The following is a 20,138-nucleotide window of genomic DNA, read 5'->3' as shown; positions in this document are numbered from 1 at the left end:
TCAGTATCAGGAGCTCCTGACTTTGGGAAGGAGAAATTTCGGAAATCCAGTCGCCAAGATACGCTTCTTATGATAAAATGCATATAGAGGTGGGGGCTGGACACAGAAACCGTCGCCTGAACGGTGAGCGAACCCACCCAGCCCACCAACGCCCGGTCTGGCTCCCGAAGTAACGGAATCCGAGTCTCCAGGCCAGATTTTCCCTCTAGCCATTCCTGGCCACGCAAAGCGGAGCTGCGAGCAGAGAGAAAGGATGTCTTCATCGCCAGCCGGGATAGAACAAACCCGCCCGCTCGGGGAGTGCTGAGAACCAAAGGGTCCCTGCAACGCGGGCAGCCGTCAACATGACTTGACGGCCCACATCCCGCGCGGCCCGCACTCTCCCGGCGCCCCCACCCTTTCCGGGTGCGCGCGCACGAGCCGGCGAGCCGGGGAGCTGTGCGCCCGGCAGCCTGCGGGCGGCGGCGGCCGACTGGCTCGCGGGGAGAGGGGTGGCCAGGAGCGCCGGAGGAGGAGCTGGCGCTGCAGCCGGGCCCCCTCGGGCCGCGCCCCGCCTTCTGCCGCCACCTGCGCGTCCCCTCCGGGCTCTCGCGCCCCGGGGCCGTGTGGGCTCTCCCCGCCGCAGCAGCGGTATCACCGCGTCCACCAATTAGAAGACTCGGCGTTTGGCTCCTTGGGGCGCGGGAAGAGCGGCAGGCGCTGCCGGTTCTGGCGAGCGGAGGGTACGCCGGCGCGCGTCCCTCCCCGCCGCGCTCCCCGCGACGTTCGTGGAGGAGGGTACAGAACTGCTGTGACTTTTGAGGTCCGACTCCGCCCTCCGGCTAGCCTCCCGACGCGCCAGCTCGGAGAGAGGCCGGCGTGACCGGCAGGCCCCGAAGGCTCACTGCGTGGGCTCAGGACTTGGACCGTGTCCGGGAGCCCGCGGCGCTGTGCGCGCTGGTGAGTTTGGCGGCGGGGTGGGGTGTCCCCGGGCGCGAGGGGGCGGAGAGGACGTCGCGCTCTGCCCCTTCGCCCGCCCCCTAGTGCTGCCCCCACTTTAAGAGTAATTGAGACTTGAGCGTGACTGCGGAGCCGCGAGAATGCGGGCGCTGGCCACGGGCTATTCCTCAGCCCTGCGTGATGGAACGGGTCGGTGAGCGTAACAAAGGCGCCCGCCCCGGGGAGTCGATCCCCTGCTGAAGACCGCGGCCCGCGTGCCGCGACGGCTGCCTGCGGACTAGGGTAGTGGCTGTGCGGCCCGAGGCGCGGTGCGCTCCTCCGCGGGCGGGCGGCGAACCCTGAGCCCGACACCTGCGCGCCGCTCCCGCCGCGGCGCCAGGGCAGCCCCGCCTGCGGGCCCCTGCGTCCTCAGCCCCGCTCTTGGAGGCCGGAGGTTCAGCGGCGAACCACTTGCCGGTGCAGAGGAGAGACCCCCGGCCCCTCGCCGAGAAGCCGAGGCAACTGGTAGGGGCCGCGCGCCGAGGACCGAGAAGGCATCTTCGGGAGCACTTCTGCAGACCGAGGGCTTCCACGTGAGCCATCTCGCTCTCCCCGCGACCGCCCGGACCTCCTAACCGTCTCCGCTGCCCGAGCCTCCGCGCCGTGGGGCCGGGAGCGGCTGGGATCCTCGCCAGCCGTCCGGAGCGCTTGGCTCGCACGCACGGCCCCCGGCTGCCCCGCGCCTCGCCGGAGCCCGAAGGGGCGCGGGTCCGGGGCGAGGGCCGGCTGGGCGTGTTTGATGGCTTCACTGAGAAGAGTCAAAGTGCTGTTGGTGTTGAACTTGATCGCGGTGGCCGGCTTCGTGCTCTTCTTGGCCAAGTGCCGGCCCATCTCATTGCGCAGCGGAGACGCCTTCCATGAGATTCGGCCGCGGGCCGAGGCCGCTAACCTCAGCGCGCACAGCGCCAGCCCCATCCAGGATGCGGTCCTGAAGCGCCTCTCGCTGCTCGAGGACATTGTCTATCGGCAACTAAACGGTAAGGACGCGCGCGGATGCCCACAGTGTTCAGCGTGGGCATCCGGTCCACCCCCGGGGGCTCTGCGCGCGGGGCGGGAGGCAGCCACCTCCTGGCTCCCGCGCGCTCCGCTTTACTCTTCCTGCCCCGTCTCGGCCAGGAGGCCGGGGCTGCTGGAAAGAATTCCCGGCTTCTTTTCTGTGCTCCAGCTGTAAGTTTGCTTTTATCGTGGAAACACGTCAGCACAGCTGGCTCCGGGTCTCCGCGTGCAGGAATCATTACCTGGCCAGTTGGCCCCAAGTGCGGAAACTAGACGCGCGGCCGAATGGGACTGGAGGCGCAGGCGACTTAAGGGAGGAAATAGCTCTTACAGCTTAGCCTTTGGTGGGGTCTGACCGGGAGGGGCCATTGGCGGGCTTAAACGTCTGCAAAAGTCGAGGCCTTAGGTCTGGAGCTAACGCGCTTCGGTAGGGCGCTGGAGGAATGTTATCTCTCTAGGAGGCAGCCTGTTCAGCCAGTAACGAGGACCCCTCCCTTCCGGGCGCTGCCTCGGTGAAGCTGCTATTAAAAACTTCCAGATTCTCCCCGAGAGCTGCCTGAGGGCAATTGTTAAAAGTTCGCGGTGGGTAGGGAAAGCAGGTTTTTACGGAGTGTAGGGAAGAGAGGTGTGCCATCCAATCAGTGACAGTTGTAAGGATCTGTCCCAGCTAAAATGTTCTCAGTGCTTCAGGAGGAGAGGGAGACTTTTAACACCCCCTGGTTACATCTGGTCCAGGAGCTGATGGATTATTGGACATTTGCTGCCCCCAAGGTCAGAATATTACTCACTGGAGTATGGGCAGCTCTCCAAGGTCCATACGACTGGTGTCCAAGGCAGATTCAAAGCTGCCATCTCCCTTCCTGAGCTTCTAACTCATGTTCTTACGGTAATTCCCGAGCTGTGTGTGCTAAATCGCTTCAGTCCTGTCCAACTCTTTGCAACCCCATGGACTGTAACCCACCAGGCTCCTCTGTGCATGGGATTATCCAGGCCAGAATACTGGAGTGGGTTGCCATGCCCTTCTCCTGAGGATCTTCCCAACAGAGGAATTGAACCGGTGTCTCTTATATCTCCTGCATTGACTGTCAGGCTGGTTCTTTACCACTAGAGCCACCCTGGCAGCTCCAATTCCAGAGCTACTGATAGTCATAAAGATAATGATCATAATTATCGGTGAAGTTCTTACTGTGTGCCAGACACAGTGCCAAGAGGTTACAAGTGCATTATCTCATTGAGTGTTCACATCAGTCCAGCGTGGTTCTTTCCATTTCCCATATCAGAAATAAGACAAGAAGGCTTGGAGAGGTTAGTTAACTAAGTTGCCTGAGGTCCTGCTGCTGGTAAGTGGCAGAGTCAGAACCCCGTATCTGGTTGACCAGAGAGCCTGTGTTTATGACAGCTTCCATCGAATGTCTTCTCCTAATTATAAGGAGTCTTCACTTTGATGATGTTAGTAAGACCTGGCTCCGCTCAACCACTGTCCTCCCTGCAGTTGGAGCTAGAGACTAGCCTGGCGGCAGGCAGGGAGAAGGAAATCACCATACTGTCTTCTTCCCACTTCGCAATGATCCCTTCTGGGTCCTTCTAGGTGGGATGGGGTCAGATTTGCAAGCATCCTCTGAAAGGACCCCTTGAGCTTCTTGATACCACTCAACAAGTATCCAGGGGAAGCCTTGAACTTGTACCTGCAGTGGGATGCTGCAGTCCCGCTGACCTCTGGCAGACAGCAGGGTCTGGCTGTGGGTGTGGACTTGCTGTAGGTGTTGTCTGCAGGGGTCTGGTGGGAGCTCTTTGCCTGTGTGTCCAAGAACCAAGGCACAGAATGAAACAAAAGCGCACAATTCACTTCTGGAGAAATTGGATGCTTATGGGATGGGCCTTATTATTTTACACAGATCCGGACCGTAGACTGATCCATAGGACCCAAAAGAGTGCACGATAGCTGGTTCCCTTAAGTGTTAGACTGTACCCAAGGACACAGGTCGTTTCAATTAGGTAACAGAATATGATGTACACCCCATCAGTGCCCCAGATAGGAATAATAAAATGCTAAGTGGTATTTACTAAGTGCCACTGACACACCAGGACTCGTTTGGTCTTTTCCAGCAACACTAAGGATAGGTGCTGATACTCCCTTTAGGGGAGTATTCCCTGGCGGCTCAGACCATAAAGAATCTGCCTGCAATACCTGGGTTTGATCCCTGGGTTGGGAAGATCCCCTGGAGAAGGAAATGGCTAGCTACTGCAGTATTCTGGCCTGGAGAATTCCATGGACAGAGAAGCCCAGTGGGCTACAGTCCATGGAGTTGCAAAGAGTTGGACCCAACTGAGCAATTAAACTCCCCTTTAAGTAGCTTGCTCATAATCACCCAACTAGGGGGTGACAGAACTGGAAATTGAAGTTCTGACAGAACTGGGATAGTCTGGTTCCAGAATTGAGGTTCTCAGCTGCTTCACTGGCTTGTATTAATCTTTTTCTTTTTTTAATGTGGACCATTTTTAATGGTCCAAACAATAAAGAATTTGTTACAATATTGCTTCTGTTTTATATTTTGAGTTTTTGGCTGCAAGGTATGTGGGAGCTTAGCTCCCCGAACAGGGATCAAACCTGTACCCCTTACATTGGAAGGTGAAGTCTTAACCACTGGACTGCCAGGGAAGTCCCAATCTTTTGTGTGCCTCAGAGTCACAAAACTCCAATACTTTGGCCACCTGATGTGAAGAACTGACTCATTGGAAAAGACCCTGATGCTGGGAAAGATGGAAGGCAGGAGGAGAAGGGGACAACAGAGGATGAGATAGTTGGTTCTCGTCTCAGAGGATGAGATGGTTGGATGGCATCACCGACTCTATGGACATGAGTTTGAGTAAGCTCCAGGAGTTGGTGATGGACAGGGAAGCCTGGTGTGCTGCTGTCCATGGGGTTGCAAAGAGTCAGACGCGACTGAGCGACTGAACTGAAATGAGTGTCACATGGAGGGCCTTTTAAGATGTAGATTTCTAGGCCCCACCCAGAGTCTCTGATTCAGGAGCTTTGGGATCGGGGCCTCTGACTGTATCTCTGACAAGCCTGTGGCAAGAACCATGACCCAGAGTCCTCTACTGCTTATACCAGGCAGAGCAAAGAGGAAAACTCACTTGCCTGTTGGTGGGAATCAGAGTGAGGACTTTGGAAAGCTAAGAGTTTGCTTCAGATGGATTGGGGTCCTGGCTTCTTTCCCCGTGTGCTCTTCTGCCCTGTAAGCAATTTCCTGGAGGCGTGGGGATGTCCGCCACTGGGGACTGGTTGCCTGGGTTAGGAGGACGAGTTTTCTTGACTTGCAGCCTCTGAGGGGAAGCAGGCAGGAAGACTGGGTTTAGAGCTTTTCCTGAACAAGCCAGGAATTCAAGCTGCCATTAGATAGATGTTGTCTTTCTGGCTGACAAGTGTAATTTGCAGTGACCTTCCCCCTCTCCACCCCACCCCACAGTGCTCCATGCTCTGCCTGTGCATGTTTTGGGTAAAGTGTATCCCACCTGTTGATTCTGTAGGCCTGCCGAGGTCTCCTGCTGCGGCGAGAGGGTGCTGAGATGGGACCTGGGTTCCTGTGTCTACTTGCTCTGCAGCGTCTCCACTCTTCGATACTGAAGGAGGACAAGGAAACCTTGGCCTTGGTGCTCCTTACTGCTTGGGAGTTAATGGGAGGCTCGAGAGGGCCAAGTGCAGGGCGTACAGGAGGGGCAGGGCCACTTGGGTCCCGCCCCTTGGGTACCAGGTGGGAGCTGGTGATTTCATGATGTTCAGGTTTCTCAAACCTTTCCTGGGGACTCTTACCAAGTTCAGGCAGGAGACCCAGCACAGCCATCTGGAGTGTTCTCTCACCCCGGAAACAGGGGTGTCCTGCAAGGGCCCCTCTGGGCTTGGGGGGACGCCAGGGGTGATCCAGATTGCCTCCTAATGGGCCTCTCTGCTAAACCAAAAATGGTTGCACGCTGTTATTGTTTTGTTTTTCTTAATGCAGGCTGAGAAGGACCCTTTAAAGGGAAAGTGGAAAAGCGGAAATGGAGGGGAAAGCACCCTGAGACGAGTCTGTCCTCTCCCCTCTCTCACCTCTGCCCTTCCATCTTTACAGCTGGGCACCCACTGCTGCCCCCTTACTGCTGCCGTGATGCCCTTTAACCCAAGCCCCGGCCTCTGTTTTCTCACTCTCCTTTTCGGGCCTCTGGCTGTCTGCATGGAAATCACTGCTTGCCAAGGGCCCAAGACCTTCCCGGAGTTTTGTGTTTCCCGAGGAACTGTGATCAAGCCTGGAGGCTGATCGTCAAGGCCGACCACTGCCAGCCCACGTTCCCACCCTGGCCCAGTGCTTCTACCTCCTCCAGCCAGGCTGATCCACTTGCTGAAATAGCCCTGCATTTGTCTTAGGGTTGCACCCTACATGTTTCAGGTCCAGTCTTTGAGAAGTACTGGTTGTCCTGGGTTGCTCTCCGCACCCGCTTTCTACATTCATGTGTCCTTTAAAGCTTGACTCAAGGTCACTGCCTTGGGGGCGCAAGGTTGTGCCAGCTCCCACGGTCTGAGCTCTTCCTGCTCCAGGCTGCTGGAAGCTTTCTTGCCCGTGTCCATTGCACCCATGGCTTTGACTCTAGTGCCTCGGTAGCTTTATCTTTTGAGTTCAGAACTGGACTACAGGCGTTTTGAAGACTTGAACCATATTTTGAACTATTTAATACCATGCCCACCCTTCAGCATCTGTCATAACACCTTGTTTGTCATGTGGGCAAAAAGGTTTTTTGGTTGATTAGTTGGATGGAAGCTAGTTTTAGGAGGTAAGTGGTAACCACAGAGGAAATAACCTTGACTCCATAAAGACTGAATTATGTGGGGTGGATGTGGTTGGAGGAAGGAGTTAGAAAGACTTAGCTGGTGAGAGTGAGTGTGAGGTGCTCATCTTGTTTCTGCCATCTTGCCTGCGCCATCTGGAGGCCACCCCTGGTCCTTCACCAGACTGACTAAAGGGCGCTAGAACCTTCGGAGGAGCCTGGAAGTGAAGCAGTTAGCCAGGTTAAAGACCAGCACGGTTCAGCATGCTTTTTGTGAATGTGTGGTTTTATAACATACTGGTTTTATGTTCCTTTTCTCTCTAGAGTAGAATTAACTCATATTTTATCATGGAAATTTTAGAAAATCCAAAACCATTATGCAGAAGAAAATAATATTGTGTTAAAGTTTTTTTTTTTTTTTTTTTTTAAATGGTGATTTTGTACTGACGTTAGGAAAACAAACGAAGGGACAGACAGAGTTCTTGATAGAATTCCCATGTAACTCTGTTCAGGGCTTTTGGCTGTCTGTCACCTTCTGAGGAGGTTACTTGTTTTCTGTCATTTTAGAGCTGAGAAAGGGGAGACATAGAGAATACTGTGTGACTTGGCCAGGATGACAGACAGTGAGGGGCAGAGTCAAGATTCCAGAATATCATGGTCCTTTTCCCAGATTCAGCATCCCCTGATAGGTCAGGATGAAGGTGGTGGACAGTCATGTGCCCCATGCACGCCTTGAGCTCTGGCTGGTGACCTCATCCCTCATCCACGCCCTGGTGCAGGGACCCACAGGGCACATGTGATTACTCCATCCAGTGAGCCTAGGGCCCTGCTGTCGTAAGAGGAAATGCAATCGATTGAGGTTAGGTTCCAAATTTAGATTTCAGAAGGATACTGAATAGAAGCAGGGTTGCTTGAAGAAATTGAAAACCTTTGCGGGCATGGAGAGAAGTCAAAATTACACAGCCTGGTCCTGCCCCCAAGCCACACAGACAGATGAAGCTGGAGTTGGAGCTGCAGGAAACCGACACGTTCCCAAACAACCCACCTGCAGCCCACCCAGCCTGCCGCATCAGCCGGGCTCACCAGGCAGAGAAAGTGAGTGGGCGCAGAAAGTGAGTGGGCACAGAAGGCCAGAGGCAGAGGTGTGTTCTCTGGGCCTTTGAGGTGGTGTTGGAAGGAGAGGGATTGTATACTGAAAGCATCTCTTCCTGGATGCCAGAGCTGGCCCTGAATTGTTTCTTCTTTCCTGGAATATACGTGTGCTCATATAGACTGTTGAGCTGGATGGTACTAGCATTCCCAATGGGAAGGAGGTAAGGGGGAGAGAGCTGAGGGCACATGTTCGCATTAAAATCACTCCTTGCAGGTGAGCATCAGAAGGGTACCAGAGCAGTGTGAGTCTTAGGAGCTCCGTAGGCTTTCATCGGGGCTTCCCAGGTGGCTCGGTGGTAGAGTCTGCCCGCCAATGCAGGAGACGAAAGTTCGAGCCCTGAGTTGGGATTCTTGAATAGTGAAAGTAGGTGATTTATCCCAGGTGGCTCAGTGGCAAAGAATCTGCCTGCAATGCAGGAGGTGTGGGTTCAATCCCTGGGTAGGGAAGAACCCCTGGGGAAGGAAATGGCAAGCCACTTCGTATTCTTGCTTGGGAAATCCCATGGACAGAGGAGTCTGGCAGGCTCCAGTTCATGGAGTCGCAAAGAGTTGACACAGCTTAGCAACTAAACAACAACAGTAGGCTTTCGTCAGGGCTCGGTGGCCAGCAGAGGCCCGGGTGTGTGGAAGGCTGATCAGCAGAGCCAGGGCCTGGGTGCTGGAGGGAGGCTCACTTCTTTTACCTCCAACGGACTGATCACATCTGGTGGCTTCCAGAGAGATGGGGGGCCTGGTTCTTGGACAGCCTTGGGATACAGGCACATCTGTGCTGGCCAGTGTGTGCGCCGGGCACCCTGCCAGCAGGGACAGCTGCCGCCTGCCCGGCCCAGAATAACTGGGGAGAGGCCACCAGCGTGATTGTCGAGGAAGAACTCTGATGCCCTGACCTTTGCTGTTGCCAAATCTGGAGTGTCCTTTGTGGATGGGGAAAGGCTCGGCAATTAGAGCCAAGAGTCACAATGGGGAGGTGGAGCGTGGGCACAGTGGAGCCCATATTGAATGGAGAAACACCTAAGGTCAGACACCCCTGAGTCTTTAAGAATATAATATTGGAAGAAAAGGGTGTTCTCTTGGGCGGCAGGCGGTCTGGACTTGATGACTGGTTCTGTCACTTATTAACTGTGTGACCTTGGGCAGACTTGTGGGCACAGCGGGTGAAGGAGAGGGGGAACGAGTCGAGAGTAGCGTTGACATATATACACTATCGTGTGTTAAACAGATAGTGATAGTTTCACCACCGTTTCTCAACTGTGAAATGAGGATGCTGTGAGTCAGGTTGAGCAGGGATTCAAAATGTACAGCATGAGCCGCGGTGCCCAGTGTGTGGCAGCTGGGAGAATGCTTACTTTTTTTTTTTTAATTGGAGGATAATTGCTTAACACATGTTGTGTTGGTCTCTGCTGTACGTCAGCGTCCATGCACGTGTGTACTTAGTCGTGTCTGACTCTTTGTGACCTTGTGGACTGTACCCTGCCAGGCTCCTCTGTCCGTGGAACTTTTCAGGCAAGAATATTGGAGTGGGTTGCCATTTCCTCCTCTAGGGGATCTTCCTGACTCGGGGATTGAACCCTTGTCTCTTGTGTCTCCTGCACTGGTAGGTGGATTCTTTACCCCTGAAACACCTGGGAAGCCCTACAATGTGAATCAGCCATAAGTATACATATAGTGCCTCCCTCCCGAGCCTTCCTCCCCCTGCCCTGGCCCCCATCCCACCCTTCTGTTAATAGGTGGTCGCAGAGCACTAGGCTGAGCTCCCTATGTTATATGGCACCTTTCCACTAGCTATTTGTTTGACACACGATAGTGTATATTTGTCAATGCTACTCCCAATTCGTTCCCCCTCTCTTTCCGCCACTATGCCCACCAGTCTGTTCTCTACATGTGTGTCTATTTCTAGGTTCATCAGTACCATATTTCTAGATTCTGTGTGTATGTATTAATGTGCGATATTTGTTTTCCTCGTGCTGACGGACCTCACTCTGTATGACAGGCTCCAGGTTCACTCACCTCAGTTCACCTGACTCAAATGCGTTCCTTTGAATGACCCGTATTCCATTGTACATATATACCACAACTTCTTCATCTGTTTACCTGTTGACGGACCTCTAGGTTGCTTCGATGTTCTGGCTGTTGTAAATAGTGCTGTGGTGAACATTGGGGTACATGTGTCTTTTTGAATGAATGCTCACTCTTTGAGGAAAGGAGCCTTGCTTGTTTGTTCCTCTGATGCTGAGAAGTCCCCTGGCCCTTAATAGGTGCTCAGCAGATATTTCTGGAGCGAATGCATGAACAGTTGTGCTGGTCCTTGTTACCTGAGGTGTAAATCTCAAGATAGGGCAGGAAAGGTCTGTTTTGCTCTTAAGTTGCTTAAACTCTTTGAATCAACCTAGGATTCTTCTCTTTTTCATGTTTTTGTCTGAGGCTGAATTCTGTTTCTCTCTTCCTTCTCTTTTCTTCTTCCACATCTTCCACTTAACTTATAGTAGTGGTGCCTTTGAGGCCTGGGAGAAGAAATGGTCGCCTGTATATATCAAATCCCATTGCAGAGATGTTGGTCATTTCCATCTATTTGTGAGCACTTCTTCACTGTGGGGTGTGGGTTAGCTGCACAGATGCAGAGATGTAGATGGCACACCCACCTAGACATCTGTGGTCCAGTGGAAGGGGGGGTTTGTAGTTTCACCAGGTGTACACGAGGTTTTGGAGGGTGAATGAGTATGGGGGTGGTGAGACCTGACCTGGCACACAGTAGGTGCTTGACCAAGTACTGTTGAACTTGAAGGAGAGAACTCCAAAGTTTTAACACATAGACCAGAGGACCCAGGTAGTGAGACCACTTGGGGGCCTGACATGGAAGCAAATCATAGAAGGTGGTCAGGCAGGGCAATTGACACAGGGAATGAGTAGAGGCAGAGATGGGTGAGGGGACAGAAGGAAGGCCGTGTGACCTTCATTGGCCATGTGGAGCTTGCTTAGAGGACCGAATGGAGGCTGGACCCAGCCAGGCTTCAACCTCTGGCTGAGTTAGAGGTAGTTCTGTAGACGTGGGGAGCTATTGGATGAAGTGGTCACTGCAATGATGACATAAGGGATTGTGTTGGGATTTAGTGTGCACTCAAATAGGTGGGCAAGTGAGTTAGAACCCAGCAGTGGGTAGAAAGTTCTGGTGTCGCTGGCCCAGCCATGCCTCTGGTTCAGGACTCAATGAGCCCTCTGAGCCTCAGTGATTCCAGGTGCCTTTCACGTCTGACCCTTCTGCTTGGCCACATCCTGAGTTGGCCCTTTGGAAAATCAGAATCGGCCCTCGGCACTCTGACCTGAGTGCTCCCCATCCCGTGGGGAGCTCCCCACTCCATGAGTTCACAGAGGTGTACTCAGCCCTTCAGCCACGCCTGTTGCTCTCTTTTCCTATGGCTCCAACCTTTCACATCGGCCTGGAGAGGAATTCTCTTCCCAGCTCCTCCAGGATCCTCCCTTCTGTGCCCTCCGCTCCATCGACCTCATGACCCCCTCGTCCCGGATCGGCTGATCGCCAAGGAAAGGCCCATCCAGGCAGGTGTTGGCACCCTTGCCATGTTCTCTGCAGTCTTCGGTTGGCCCTGAGCTTGCCCAACACCTGCTGGTAGGTCTTCCTTTCTGTTCTGCTTTTGTTTCTGAGCCAAAGAGGAAGTAGGGGTGGACTGGAGGGAGTCTGTGGTGGCGATGGATGGGAAGAGCTCTGCTCCAAACCCGTCTCCTCCTGCCCCTCCCCTGCTGCTGCTCTCAGATCACCCAGAAGCCTGTGTATCTAGCTGCTGCGGCAGCAGCCCCCTGCCTGGAGGCTTTAGCCCAGCAGTGGCTGTTCAGCCACAGCCCCTACAGGTCTGCCTTCCGAGGCCACCAGTGGGCATCTGGGGCCTCCTGCGTTTCATGGATTCAGCTGGAGTGCCCTGTCCCAGGAGAAGACCTGCTTCCTGTGCCAAGGGGACCAAGGGATGGAACTCAGAAAATCAACTGGGGACTCTAGCTCCCCACAGGGTGGCCTTTGATGGGGGAATAGGAGCGCCCCATCAGCAGAGAAGGTGTTTCTGAATGCTGGGTAGCCCTTGAAAAAAGATGCAGGGCTCACTTGGTTGAAAGACCTTCCTCTGCTTTCGTTATGACACCTCGCAGGTCTTTAGACTGCTTGACATGTGGATGACAATTGGCTTAGCCACTGATAGAGAAGTTTTCCCTTTTAATAATGTCCCTGTCATGGCTAACTGCAGAGCCTCAGCCTCGGCATGCATGAGTAATAAACCGCTGCCGTAATTACAGGCGGCCACAGCCAGACGCCAACACATGAGCTTGCTGACAGTTAACAGGGTTCCAGAAGAGCCTCCTTCCAGCCCTGCCTCCGACACAATGGCTAATCGTGTGATTACTGTTTACTGAGGGCTGTCTCATGGTTACACGTGGCTTGTTAGGTGCTGTACTTTGCTGCTGGAAAGTGTGAATAACAGTCAGGAGACTGGGGTTCTGCTTCTCTGTATTTCTAGGGACCAAAATGTCAATAAGAGCGGCATGACTTTAGGGGACTTTCCTGGTGGTCCAGTGGCTAAGATTCCCCACTCCCAATGCCGGGGGCCCGGGTTCGATCCCTGGTCAGGGAACTGAGAGTTTGCATGCTGCAACTAGAGATCCTGTATGCTGTCACTAAGAGCTGGCCCAGCCAAATAAAGAAAGAGCTACGTGACTTTAGGGTCTTTTGACTTTCAGATTTTGATCTCTGGAGGGGAGATACTCCCCTCCTCCCACCCCATCCTATTAAAATCTCACGCATTCTCTAAGAACCAATTCAGATGTCCTTTATTCTTTGAAACCTTCCCTGCCACCTTGTCAGAATTAATTGTTCCTTCTTCTGGGCTCTTATGGTACTCTGTATGGGTCTAATTCTAGCTGTTGTTTATCTCTACCTTGCATTAGAATGAATCATTTACATGGTAACAGTTTTCAAGGGAATAGGTTTTATTCATTAACATTTTCTATTTTTATTTTTTTATTGAGTTACAGTCGATGTGTAAAAGTTACAGATGTACAACATAGTGATTCACAGTTTATAAGGGTCATACTCCAGTTTTATTATAAAAAGTTGGTTATATGCCCTGTGTTGTGCAGTATATACTTGTAACTTATTTATTTTATACAATAGTTTTTATTTCTTAATCTCCTATCCCTATCTTCCCCTCCCCAATTCCGTGTCCCCACTGGTAACCACTCATTTGTTCTGTATGTCTGTGAGTCTGTTTCTTTTTTGTTATATTCATTAGTTTGTTTTATTTTTTAGATTCCACATATAAGTGATATTATACAGTATTTGTCTTTCTCTTTTGGACTTATTTCACTAAGGCTAATACCCTCCTGGTCCATCTATGTTGTTGCAAATGGCAAAATTTTATTATTTTTATGGCTGAATAGTATTCCATTGTATATTTTAAAAGCCTTCTCTATGTCGTTTAGAAATTAATTCATCAGCAAGTAACTTGTTTTCACTTACCAAGTCCAGAAGTAGTGGTAACCGGCACTGGTTTGGAACTGTGAAGTCATCATGATGACATTATAATGTCATAATTCATTATATTTTCTTGGTCACTTCTTCATGGTTACAAGATGGCGGCAGTAGTTCCAGTCATTGCATCTTTATACAAAGTAGGAGGTACTCTGCCACTGGTCACATCTCCTATTGTTTAATCAGGGAAGAAAATCTTTTCCAGAAGCCTTCCTGCTAAGCTCATGTGGTCCAGAGAATGGCCACATGGCCAGCCTTGCTTCAAGGGAATAGTTGCTTTTCAGAGAAAGTAAATATGGTGGAGGCAAAAGAGAAGGAGAGGAGGAATGGTGTTGGCGTTGTGAAACGGTGGTATCTGCCATCTCTACACTCTCAATATCTTTTCAGCAAATAGTAAAATAAAGTAAGACTCTGTGCTGTCTAGAAATTCAGTGAACTCAAATATTAAGTCCTTGGGCATTCTGGTTAACTTGGATTTGATCTGAAGACATCTCATAGATTGAAACTACCATGTACAACCACATTTTGTCAGTGCTGAGATGCACATTTTTACATTTCTGAAATTGAGATTCACTTTATGATCAGTAGCATGTCACAGTTTAATTGGCAGCACTTTCCTCTTTTCTGGGTACATAAAAATGGTGCCGCTGACGACTAAAGGCATGTTAGATTTGATGAAATATAATATATGATCTTTGTAAATATACATGCATACCATAGTGTACCATATGCCGTGCTTTCGTTGGACATCTAATACATTTCCTAGGGATTCCCTGGTGGCCCGGCAGTAAAGAATCAACCTGCCAATGCAGGAGATGCAGGTTCTATTCCTGGGTTGGGAAGACCCCCCTGGAGGAGGAAATGGTAACACACTCCAGTATTCTTGCTTGAAGAAGTCCATGGACAGAGGAGCCTGGCAGGCTACAGTCTTTAGGGTCACAAAGAGTCGGACATGACTGAGCGGTTGAGTACCTGCACAATAATACATATCCAGTGTTTCGTGTTGCTTAAGTCCCCATCAAACCTGTGTACATCATTATACCCATCTGACAGTTGAGCTGAAACTCAGAGAAAGCAGTTGTCCAGAGACAGCCACCAGCTGCCTTTATCTGTCTTCGTTTGTGAAGTTGGCACTTTCTGACTTCCAGGTGGGGCTTGGTCCCAGTTAGCATTGGTGGCTGGTCCAGGGATTGCCGAGGGAGGCGCGGGGATGCAATGTCAGGAAGGCAGCAGGGATCCTGGCTTCCCTTAGGTTTAGCAGCTACTGGTGTGTGTAAATTTGTAAAGCTGTTAATTCTAGAGCTCTGAATTATGCTGTGTGAGCATTAAATCCAGACCATAATTAGAACAAAATGTGAGAAAAGTGAAATTGATATTAAGTTAATTAAAAGGCTTTGCTTATATTTGCAAGGAAATTAGCACAAGAGTGCTGACAAGTGCACATTGTTAATTTCTTCTTCGTTTGGGGAACTCTCAGCAGGCCTGGGGCAAGCTTTGTTCTTGGCTTCTGCCCTGTGCTCTCCCTCCCACTGAATCTCCATCTTATTGTTATCATGGTGGCTTTACCTGGGCAAGATGCAATATCCTCTTCTGATGGTCATTATTTAATGGATACTAAGCCTTGAAGAGGAACCACCCTGTCCCGTTGAGGGCTCAGTCCCTTGAGATTGTGTATATGGTGCTTCAAAGCTCTGTGTCGACATGTAGCCAATGCAATTGACAGAGGTGGTTCCTTCATGTCCCGAAGGTATTCCCTTTGGCCCAACACACCCGGGTCATTCCTGTTCATCATCCTGACCTAGGTCACAGATTGGGTTGGCATGTGCAGTGTAGAACTTTAATCTGGAATTCCTAGAAGGGTAGAGACTATCTTTCTTATGGAACTGTTTATACCAGATCAGGGTCTGGATTAGGGAGGCGGATATTAGGTAACCTAGAACTACCTTGGCCTCTAGTTGGGGTGTCATCGGCAATGCCGATGAGGGTCACTGAGAGACTGTTTTCCTCTTGCGCACAGAGCTTATCTTCAGGCTCCCAGCAGTTAGGTGAGGCGGGGTGGGGGGGAGGTGTGGGGGGTGGCTTGTGACTGAGTTCTGGGCATTGGAAGATAAGAGGAAGTGACGTTTGCCACTGTCAAACTTGGCCCACAAAATATCCCGTGGGGTCCTCCATGCCTGCCCTCTTTACCTTCCTGTGGTGGCCTTGGAGTCTACATCTTGATGGCAGAAAGGATGGAAGGATCCTCAATCCCTGAATGACTGTGTGAAACAGTAGCATCCTGTCTTCCCCAGCCCTCTCTTGATATCTCTGTGCATTGGATGTTCGTGTTAAGCCATTGAGATCTTGGAGCTTATCTGTTGTGACAGCTAGTGTTAATCATCCTGGCTAATTCAATTAGGCAGGTCTGGAACACTAGTCTCCCTGAGTCACAGGACAGTCTGTCTCCATCCTTGATGAATATGACAAGCCAATACTGAGCAATCAGTGGGCTGGGATAAGGTGGTTGAATTAAAAGCCACCTGGCTGCAGACCTTCTCTTTCTCTGCCGCTGGCTTTAAGAAAGCAGTCTTGTTTTCAGTGTCCCAGTGTTCTATTTACAGAATGATGGAATGATTATAATCATCTCCTACTTATGCTCCATGTTGGAGCTGAGGGCTAAGTATTGAAATATGGCTAAGTTGTTTGCAATTATAAACAACTAAATAATATATGCATTGTCTTTATTACGGCTTCAGCTGATAGGCACTGGCATTCTTCAAGATGAGACAAACTGAAAAGGTTAGTTTAAGAATTAGCAATTAAAAAAATCATGATCTCTGCTGCCACTGAATTTTAAATCATGCAAACATTTATGTTTGTGCCAAAGATCCACAATTTCCTTTAGAGCAATTACTGAAATGCATTCACAAGATAAAAATGGAGTTCGGGGAAGAATATTTAAGAGCTCTTTAATGATGTTAAAAAGTTTGCTAATTTGCCAAGTTGTTCTGAAATCCACTTCAATTTTTTTCCTGCCTACCCATCTTCCTGCAATTGAACTGGTTCCAGGAGATTTGAAGAAAGGGTCTGAAACGAATTTGAAAAATACACAAATCTCATGAAATATCGTTTCAAGAGTCTTTTCCTTTTCCTTCATTAGCTGAAGGTGAACACCGGGGAAAGTTTAAGAACCCTCGGGCTGTGTTTGCTTGCACAAAACAGTTTGGGGAGAAAACAAAAGCTAAACAGTAGTTACTAAGGGGTGGTTTGGATTAAACACGTTCCATTTATTACTCTTCGGTGGCTTGTATGTGTAGACCCTTAGGAAGGAGTAGACTGTCTTCATTTCTTCATCCTCATCCTCCTTACTCAGATCTCAGCTTGGCACAACTGCAGCCAGCGAAGGCTTGTGCTTCCCTCAGCATCCCTGGTCCGTGGGTGTTCCAGCTTCCCATGGGTCCTGGGGATCCAGATTTATCCTTCCTCTTTCCCACCAGAAAGGATCTAGTGTAATGGTACACATTTCATTAGTAAGTTCATGGTTACCTCTCATGGATGGATCTCTTGAAAGCCTAATCCTCAGTGGAGAAAGTACAGTAGCATTGAGTTCAAGGCAAGAGACAGAGGTGCAACTCTGAGCCCATCAGCTGACCCCACCAGTTACTTCCCTAACCAGATGACCTCTGGGAGGGTGGGGCGGGGGGAGAGGCACACAGTGGACTGAGTGCGGGCTTTCCAGTTAGGTGGATGAAATCTCAGACTTCCTTATGGCTACTTAACAAAGCCAAGCCAAAGCTTGGATTTAGGGCAGCTTACATAAACTGAGCCCCAGTTTGCCCATCTAGAAGACAGCCGCTGCGTTTAGAAGTATGATAAAGCTGGTGCAAGATGGTACTTGTCAAATACCTTGAGGAGTGCCTGTATTTAGGAGAATGTTGATAAACAGTTTTATTAATACCGTAGCAGTGTTAACCGAACCATTTCCTGCTTTTTGGAATAAATATTTAGTTCTTCCAAGACTCCACTTTCTCCCTGCTGAACTCTAGAGAAGATTTAAAGTCTGTTCAAGTTGTATAATTTTATGGATCAGAAAGGTAGTCCACGAATTGCAGTGTCTTCATGTAAACAATGGCTAGTCAGGATTGGTTAGATTTGCACATTCTGACAGCAATACAGAGTTCAATCTAAAGGAAGAAATGCTTTTCCTAGGTGTGGTGGTTTTAAAACCACCTGCAAATTTCTTTGACACCATTTCCAGCAAAAGGTGGAGTTGAATTCCCCTCCCGTCGATTATTATGGGTTGACCTGAGTGACTTCCTTCTGAGTGAGTGGAGTTGAATGGAGTTGATGTTGCATGACTTCTGAGGCGGGATCATGAAGGGTGACAGCCTTCCGACCTGATGCTGCCTCTGAGGACGTGCATCTCTGAAGCCTAGAAACTAGGCTGCGCTGAAGCCAGCACGCTGGAGAAGCACGTGGAGAGAGAGAGGCTGAGAGATGGAGAGGTTGGTCCAAGAAGTCTCACCTGTCGCAGCTCTCAGCTGGTCCTGTCTTCCCAGTGAACGACCCAGACATGTGAGTGAACAAGCCTTCGTAGCCCCAGGACCCCCTACCCCCACTGCCTTCCAGCCTCCCCAGCTGATGTCCAGTGGAACAGCCATGAGCCTTCCCCTCCCTATGCCCTGCCTGAATTGCAGATTCATGAGCAAAATAAATATAGTGGTTGTTTGAGGCCACTAGCTTTTGAGGTGGTTTGTTACATAGCAATAAATAACTGGAACACTGGGTCACTCTCCTTGTGTTTAATCAAGTTTGTTTTGTTTTTTTTTTCCTCCTCACTGTAAGAAATAGGGGACTTGATGATAACAGTGTTAAAAGTAATAAATGTAACAATAGCTAACATTTATTGTGCACTTGCTAAAAGTACCCAGCACCGTGCTGAAGACTGAAATGGACATAAAAGGAGATAATAAATATTTTCTCTAAGTCTTAGGTTTACATACCACTGATAGACTGCTGATAGCAGCCTGACTGTTGCAGATGGGGTTCGGTTGGCCAAGAAGCTGAGGCATCCTTTAACCAAGTTTCTGCTTTAGCCGGAACCACTGTATTTAGGTGGGAGAAGAAAGGGGCCCAGTCCTGGTGGCTCCCACTCACGTGGGTATCAACATCGTGTCCTCTCTCATGGACCCTTGCACCAGAGTTTCCAATACTGCGCTATTTCAGGTCTTTTAGCAGAAACAAGAATACAGTTGACAAAGCCTGTTTCTGTAGGAGACAAATGATTCCCTACTTTTTGGGGAGCCTGGAGAATTTGGTGTTTCTGCAAAGGATACACACTGCAAACCTACAGAATACCTTATTCTGCAGAACTTTCAGTAATACTGCAAACTTCTTTTATTCTAGTTAAGTAGAGTGGGACGTAGGGGCTTGTCTGCATTATAACAGAAGAAACAAGTCAACGTCCCACTTGTCCCAGAGTGAGAACATTTTTTATTTCAGTCTTAACTCGAAAACACGGTATCTATGGCATCAAAACTTACTACAGACTGAAACTGAAAGTGTTGCTCAGTCGTGTCTGACTCTTTGTGCCTCTGTGGAAGAGCTGTAGCCCAACAGGCTCTTCTGTCCATGGGATTCTCCTGCCAAGAATACTGGAAGTGAAGGAGGAAACAGACAGAACAGGGTCCATCTTGAAAGCAGGACTCCATCTTGGGCCGGACTGTGGACTTTGAGCTATGTGCCCTCTGCCTATGGAAACGGCATACAAACTGGAAAATCAGACCCTCCTGGATGAAGGAGCCTCAGGACTTGTACCTAGACTCTCCATCGCCTAAAAGAATATGCTGATTATCTCTGTAACAGATCAAAGTCATAAATCCCATTATGCTTATCGGGGTGTGACCATAGGCCTATTGATAAATGTCCACTGTTTAACTATCTAGGCTTATGACACATGAATTGTGGGTTAACTTTGATAGTATCTCTCTTTTACCTTGTCCAGACTAGTTTCAAGGAATTTGGGGAGGTGGGTTTGAGCATGTACACTTAGGGTGTATAAGGTTTTACAGAAGCTGGTCGGGGTCCTTGGCTAAGAGGAGACTCTGCCTTGGGCCCGCCGGCGAAATAAACTGCACTCCAGTATCTGCACTGTCCTTCTGAGTGAGTGTGTTTCCCAGAACGCGCGGCTACAACAGAAGGGGTTGCCATGCCCTCCTCCAGGGGATCTTTCTGACCCAGGGATTGAACCTGGGTCTCCTGCATTGCAGGTGGATTCTTTACTATCTGAGCCACTAGGGAAATCCTGACTACAGACTAGGGGATGCCATAGGTCAGTGGTTCCCATGCCTGTCCGAGCTTCCTGTTGACTTAGAGAACGTTAGGAAAAACGTACCAGTTCTCAGAACCCTCTGCCTGGAGGTTCACATTTGGCAGATGTGGGGCAGGACTTGGAAATCCTTATTTTTCAGAAGCTCGGTGGGTGATTCTGAAGTGCAACTGGGAGCCACAGGGATGGTCGACTTCTGCACTTTGAAGTACTTTCTAGTCCTTTCCTGGTGCCAGAAGCTTTAAAGCCTTCGTACCTGTGAACTACTTCTTGGAGGGTAGCTGTCTATCACTGCTTGTTTCAATGTCTGCATCTGCAAAAAAAAAAAAAAAAAGTCCATTTTATAGGGCTGTTAGGAGGATTGTGTACTATGCC

The 20,138-nt window shown here is 50.1% G+C and overlaps 1 protein-coding gene across 1 annotated transcript in view; it reads left to right on the top strand.

The window, feature by feature from the left end:
- Positions 1 to 291: 291 nt before the first annotated feature.
- Positions 292 to 20,138, top strand: part of GALNT17 (polypeptide N-acetylgalactosaminyltransferase 17) — a 416,949-nt gene continuing 397,102 nt past the window's right edge. Inside the window, exon 1 of the mRNA XM_065920375.1 lies at positions 292 to 1,955. Within this exon, the coding sequence (XP_065776447.1) occupies positions 1,718 to 1,955 (238 nt within the window). The 5' untranslated portion in view covers positions 292 to 1,717. The remainder of the gene's footprint in view (positions 1,956 to 20,138) is intronic.

The sequence above is a fragment of the Muntiacus reevesi genome, chromosome 2, assembly GCF_963930625.1.
Source record: "Muntiacus reevesi chromosome 2, mMunRee1.1, whole genome shotgun sequence".
In the NCBI taxonomy this organism is placed as follows: Eukaryota; Metazoa; Chordata; class Mammalia; order Artiodactyla; family Cervidae; genus Muntiacus; species Muntiacus reevesi.
The sequence above is the reverse complement of the archived record's forward strand: the minus strand, read 5'-3'. Positions and strand labels throughout refer to the sequence as shown.